This window comes from Apteryx rowi, unplaced genomic scaffold, assembly GCF_003343035.1.
Source record: "Apteryx rowi isolate R43461 unplaced genomic scaffold, aptRow1 scaffold_84, whole genome shotgun sequence".
NCBI classification, from domain to species: Eukaryota; Metazoa; Chordata; class Aves; order Apterygiformes; family Apterygidae; genus Apteryx; species Apteryx rowi.
Window position 1 is genome coordinate 2,585,935 of NW_020451138.1, and position 6,711 is coordinate 2,592,645.

The following is a 6,711-nucleotide window of genomic DNA, read 5'->3' on the forward strand; positions in this document are numbered from 1 at the left end:
AGATTACACAGAAAGATGGTTAAGAAGGGATTTAATAAGATAGGACAGACTGCAGTGATCAAGCAAGGGTACTGACTGGCAACTGCTTACACACATCCGAACCTTTATATATCCCCTCTTCTCTGTTGCCCCCTTTGTTCCGCACCAATCCCCTTCTCCCAAACATTTCTTAGTAAATTTTGCATAGTGCCACAAGCCCCCTCAAGTATCCTGAATTCTTATGTTTGTCTTGTTTTCCCCTATCAGTTACAAAGTCCAGGTTGGTCCTCTCCAAACTATGCCTGTAGTCTTCTAATGGCCCATCGGTTAGTGACTGGAGGCTTTAGGTCTTGGTCATTGTCCCAGTTATCCCTTCTGGGGTTTGTGTGTCTGTGTGTTTTGTTTATCGCTTTCCCTGATGCTCATGACTCCCCTTGAACTGAAAAAGTCCTTGATCTGATACCTTTAATGAAGCAGATGTTCTTACACTCCACATATCCTTACAGCTTCCCTCTACCCACTTGATGCTGAAGTTCTGTTTTATGTCAAAAGAATTGACTTTTACAATCCAGTGGTGGTTTTTTTTCTTTGTAAAAGAGTATTTTGGATATTCTGCAGTGAATTTTCATTTTAAATAAAACTGTTTTTCACTTTGACTGCCATGTCACTGGTGCCTTAATATTTGGAGTTGTAGAAATTGCACCTAGCAAATTGATTCTTGCAAGTTCTATACGTTTTAGGGTACCCTGAAGATATTTTGCAGGTGACATCTTAATTTGGACAGGGGAAGATAAAATATTACTTAAAACATTGTATTTCTTCTAAGGGTTGTGGCTGAGTAGTAGTGTGATTGAAATACACAGTTAACTGTGTTCTTGATTGTTACTGTTTTCCATAGTACCAGACTACTAAGAAATAACTTATGCTGCTAGTCTTCTATTTTTAAATATGCAAATTTGAGGGCTTTCATGTAGATATTGTAAACATTTTTAATTGTCCCGCTGAAATATTGGGAATCTGTTGTTAATCTGATAGTTTATTTCCCTTGAAAGGAAGTCATTGCTTGCTTTGTCCTTCAGGCTGAGTAAGTTGTACTGGGGAATAAAAAAGTGTGGAAGTTGAGAACTTTGCAGGCAATCCAGAAAATATCCCAGATATTGATGAAAGCAGTGATCCAGGTCTGCCCACTGCCAATCTTTGTCATGTGGCCAAATGACACATGAGTGGAAAAATGCAGTTTTGACATGATAAGAACAGAATTTTTCCAACTCTTTTTTATATTTTGTTTTAAGCTGTTCTAGCAGATACTTCAGAAGTTTAAGACAATCTTTCCTGTTAAATAAAAAAAAGAATTGATTAGATATTTCCTACATAGTCAGTTCCAAATATCTAAGATGCACCTTATTCATGAAGACAATAAAAATGCTCTTACTGTAATGGAATAATATTTTCAATAATATTTTGTATAAAATCTGAAAATAAAAGTGTAGTAATAGGCTAGATAGTCCTAGAAGTACTGCATATGAATTTATTTAATCCTGACAATGAAGGATTTCTACTTTAAAAAGTATTTTTTTTGTGCATGAACTTAATTTTCCTCTGGCAGCCACAGCAACACAAGTAGAAAGTGCTGGTCAGCAGGGTGCTCAGCAGTATAGTCTCTCTGCTGCAGATGTCACTAAATGTGATGTGAACTTGGACTGCTGAAGATTAAAGCTGCCCTTTTGGCTTTACACTGAAGGGAATATGGCCACATTCCTGTGGGTGTGAATCAGTCAAGATGTAGAGGTGTAGTTTAATAAACTGCTAGGCAGGGGCATAGCATGTCTGATGATATTCAAAAGCAAAAAAAGAATTATGTATTAGTTGTGACTCTTATGACTTTCTTGATTCAATACCAGATATGATTAAGTAAACTATGTAGAAGTTGTTTTACCTTTAAGTATACTCTGTACATGATGTGTTTTTGTTCTTTCTGTGGAACCCAGTTTTTATCAGAGTGAAAAATAACATTTATTGATCCTTATCCCATTCAGCCATTGTTCTCTCACCATCATTTAAAAAATTGCCTTGGTGGGAAATGTAATTTGCTCCCAAAGCGCAGAAAGCTGAGTCATCTTGTTTGAGCTCTTTTCTAAATAGGACTGGGTTTGGGAGAGTACTCGACAAATCACATCAGTGTACTTCATAAGCCAAATTTGGAACATAAAACTGCAATGTAATTTGCCTCCATCTCTCATTGACTGAATGGAAGTCGGACATGTTCAGTGAGGCATGAAAGTTTGTGCTACTGTCTACTGTAAAATAGTGGTGTAAGAATTAGTGCTTAAAAGCCTCATTCTCACTCCCTTAAGTTACTACTCTTATAATAAATTCTTCTTAATTTAAATGTTAAACTGAAACAGTGCTAGATATTATTTTGGCTCAAACAAGCTTAAAATAAAATATTCATATGAAATACCAACCTACAACATTTTGCTCCATCAGATTCACAACATGTCTTTGCGCTGCCGTGGTTTTTCATAATTTCCTTTTCAATATGTGAAAAAGACAGTCGCCAAGTGTTTCCTAAAGTGTTGAGTAGAAGATTGTTAAATTGGTACACAGCAGTAGTATCACTGTCTATAACAAAAAAGATATTTTTATTTTGACTTAATTAGAATATCAGCAATTTCTTTGCACTTAAAAAAAAAAAAAACACTATTAATTCAGCAATTACTATAATTAACTAGTTCCTCCTTAATTCCCCTGCCACTCCACACAATCACAATTGGACTGTTATTAATATAGGGCAGAGTTAATCATTTGAATGCTCTAACTATATTCCCTCTCTTCAGGATGTTTGGGTTCACTTTGAAATTAAGCTTAATTCTGAACTTCCCTGCATTTGCTGAACATGATTTGGGGAATAATTACACTATCCACAGAAGTGACTACCTCTAGATTTGTTCTGTATTATCAGCCTTACCATTTAACCATTTTGTTTTTGAGTAAACAAATCTTGATGATTGGTATAAATTTCTATATTACTGTGCAATTAATATGCTTGTGAGCTTGTCCTAGGTAACTCTTTTAAAGCATTCCTTTTGTTCTTCTGTTCATGTTTCTAAAAAGAAAAAATTAATATAGCTCAGCTCACTTTTTTATAACACCAACAATCATGTTTGTCTTTCACATAAGTTGGACTGTTTCTCTGCCCATTTTGTTTAGTTACTACTTACATTTAATTTTCACTGGAAGAGATAGCCCAACAGAGCAGTAATGACTTTTATTTGGCATTGTATGAAATGGCTATGCTAATTTAAAAAATACCAAGCTGCCTCAACTCTTTTTGCTAAAATAGACTGTTCTCATAATCCAATGATAAGTTGGGGTGGTTTCTACAAACTAATGTAGGCATGGGTGACAGTCATCTGAAAAAAAGTTATGTAGCAGTCATACCAATTGGAGTTTAATTAGAAATACTGTACCTTGCCAGAAAAGTATAAAATTTACTCTGTGTAGAAGTATTAACTTAGGACTGTGTGTACAGTCCCATTTAGAGGGATGTTCTTTGGCTTTTTAGAAATCTTAAATTCTTACAAAGCAGAGGAGTGGATATTGCTGTTAAGTACATTACTATCATAGGGAAGATCCGTATTCATGTGTCAGCCAATTTAATATAATGCTGTTAGAAATGGATAGTATATAGTCAGCACAGCAGTTTTGTTTTTAGATTTCAGTACAGGTTGAGCAGTGTCACAAATCTGATGTTTTAAAGAGGGTTTTCAGTTGTCTTTGATCTGGAAGTATCCAGGATAAAATAAAGATCTGTACCTTGAAGACATAATGAACAGAATCTGGATACCCATTTTATAGCACTTGTAAGCGATCAAGTTGAAGGAAAGGTATGTCACAACATAGGCTTATTGTCTGTATTTGAGATACCTCTTAGCACCTTTTCTTCTTTGTTTTGTTTGGCTACTAAATAAAGCTTTTCGTATCTGAAGTTTTTCCTGACTTTTCTTCCTAGCCACTGTTCAATATGAAGGCCATTCTTTGTGCTGGGAGGCCAGCTCTGCTGAACTTCCAAAGCCAAGATGATGTCCACTGAGATTTCTGCTGGAGGCTTTTTGATCAGAAGTGTTATTGCAGGGCTTCCAGCCTTTTTCCTTGTCACAGTTACTTCCACATCTGGTAACAAAAAAAGAAATTGATTTTTTTCATATTGAAAGAAACATTTTTGAAGAATGTTAAGGTTTTTACATAATGAGAATTTGTATCAGTCAAAAGAAATACCTGGGTGCAATCACTGACTCTTATCCTATCCATAGAATACTTCTATGTTAATGTTTTAATAAAATACATGATTTTAAATAAAGTATTAAGGATTATTGAGGAGTTCTACTATGAAATAAGGAAGATTTCTTGAATTGATGCATTTGCTTGATTGCCTGYATTTCTGATTCTAATTGAGAGGCTGTCTGTAGACATAATAATGTTTTCTAATGAGCTGCTTGCTTTACTGTGGAAAACATGAAGAATGAAGAGACTCGGTCACAAAGTTTCTGAAGGCTTTCCAGAAAAAGAGCAACATACTGAAAGGGGATAAATATAGGTAATTCATAAAAGAATGCTCTTTTTGCTATCAATTCAGCAAATAGCTCTCTGCATAAGGCAGATGGGTTCAGGCCACTTAGAAAGTATCAAACATGGGACTGTTATACCATGTTAATCCTGAATATTCTTTGCTTTCATAGAGAAAGAGGATTGCATAATGGACTTGCAGTATTTATTATATTATGCAGYWWWWRCTGCATAATATAATTACCTCTGGTGTGTTTGTGGCGATTCTTAGAACAAGAGCAAACATGAGGTAAGGAGAGTGGGGGTTCCTCACCTTTTTAACTATGTAGGCATGAAGAGACTGTTAGAGAATATCAGACTGAAGCTGTCTAGAATTAATTGCTTAGCATAACTTGCTTAGCATTAGTAGCTAAATTTGCTGAAGCCTTAGGCCTCAAGCTGTGAATTTTTACCTAGATAAGTAAAAGGGGGTCCCAGAGCCGGTTCAAGCTGGAGGGATAAAGAAGTTACACGGACAGCAGAAGTAGCAGACCTTGAAGATAAGAAGCAGCCTGCCTAGAGACAATGAAGAGGCCCAGTGAAGAAGGAGAAGACCCCAGACCTAACTATTACTATTGGTCCAAACTATCGCTTAAGGGGTGGGGAATTTAGATTGTAAGGGTRTAATTGCCCAGGGATTTCTTTGTTCGGGGTCCCTCTTCAGAGGCACCCAGCTCGAGCTGTAATTACCACGTGTGTATTATTAAATTTTATTTCTCTCCAGTCTGACTTTGAACTTCTGCCTCAGCGGGAACTTAGGGTCAGACCCTGTTATGGTGGCTGGCGAGCCTAATAGTTTCCATAACAGGGGCAGTCGATTGGGGGGAAAAATAGATTTCATCAACAACAAAGCAATGCATATGTGCAATTTAGTTGGATTTTTAGCATTCCTAGGTGAAACTTGTTCACTCAGTACTTACTTTTTATGTTTTTTACTTCTTCTTTAATAATTTTTCTTAGTGCTTCAAGCATTTTTAAGGCTGATAATTTTCCATCTTCATCTAAAAACTTACTCAAATACCTTTCTTTTGGATTTCTTTTGAATGTTAGATAATAAAAGGCTCCAGTGCCATCACACTCATCAAGCTGAAGTCGTGTAACAGGCATTGTAAGCATGATGTCAAACTCATTTGGTTCAGATATCTGCGAAGTACAAGAATACAGTATCGAATGTGCAGTTTACATTTTATCTTTGCAGTTCAGGTTTTACCCCTTCTAGATTTTCATCCCAGTTTAGGTTTTATCTACAACTGCCTTGGTGTATTTCCCATGTCTGGTGTGGAATATGAGCTTATTTCTGTGGATTTCTATTAAAACAGACTGGTGTGCATTTAAGGGGAGAAGAGCAATCTAGTGACAGCAGTTCCTCTCTCAACTTTTCAACATCTTAATTTTTTAAGAGTTGTAAGATTTTTACTGTTCTGTGTAATGGATAAATTCTGATTTTTGCCAGTCTTCCTTTTGCATGTAGGAATCAGCTGTGAGGGAAAAAATGCACTGCTGTGCCTGAAACTGGTAAAAGATGCCCCGAATGTTTTATCTTTTGGACTGAGCTGGAACCAGAAACAGTATTACTACTGCTAGGGCTCCTGCTTTTCAAACAAAGGTGGCAAAGTTGAACTCTGAGCTGTCAAAGCAACTATAAACTACATAGGCACATAGTGCCTTTTATCTGGTGCCACACTGAGAAAGAGCAGCTGACTCAGGCGGCAGTGGATGCTGCTCAGCAGAGAAGCTGGTGGCGTTACCAGTGTGCTGCGTAAAGCCAGGGGCTCACTGCGATTTTTGAGTGAGTTCTCTTTAGATAGCGTTGCTTACTAAATATATAGAGATGCATCTTTTAGSAAGTCAAATATTTCTATGTAACTGATTTTAATGTGGTAATCATTAAAGCCATTTCTCGTCGGAAATGGCCAACCCCTTCGTACGTAACCTGTAGGTAGTTACACGCAAGAGAGCAGGACAGAGCTGCCTTGTGCAAACCACTCCCTTCTCCCTTCCGCAGCTGCAGCCGGCCAGAGCGCCGGTTTCCACCTCATTTGTGCCGGCACTGGCCTGCCCCCCTCGGGCGCCGCCAGCCGGCCCGGCCCGGCCCGGCCGCGGGCAGGGGGGCGGCGGGCGGCGCTG

General features: G+C 37.6%; 1 protein-coding gene across 1 annotated transcript; it reads right to left on the bottom strand.

Annotated features, from left to right (window-relative positions):
* Nucleotides 1-950: 950 nt before the first annotated feature.
* CGAS (cyclic GMP-AMP synthase) lies at nt 951-6,421 on the bottom strand. Its single transcript, XM_026090014.1, has 5 exons — nt 6,362-6,421; nt 5,505-5,727; nt 3,907-4,152; nt 2,445-2,601; nt 951-1,311 (listed from the first exon to the last, which is right to left on the bottom strand). Exons 1-5 carry the CDS (start codon nt 6,419-6,421, stop codon nt 969-971), a joined length of 1,029 nt encoding a protein of 342 aa, XP_025945799.1. The 3' UTR covers nt 951-968.
* Between the last annotated feature and the right edge of the window lie 290 nt (nt 6,422-6,711).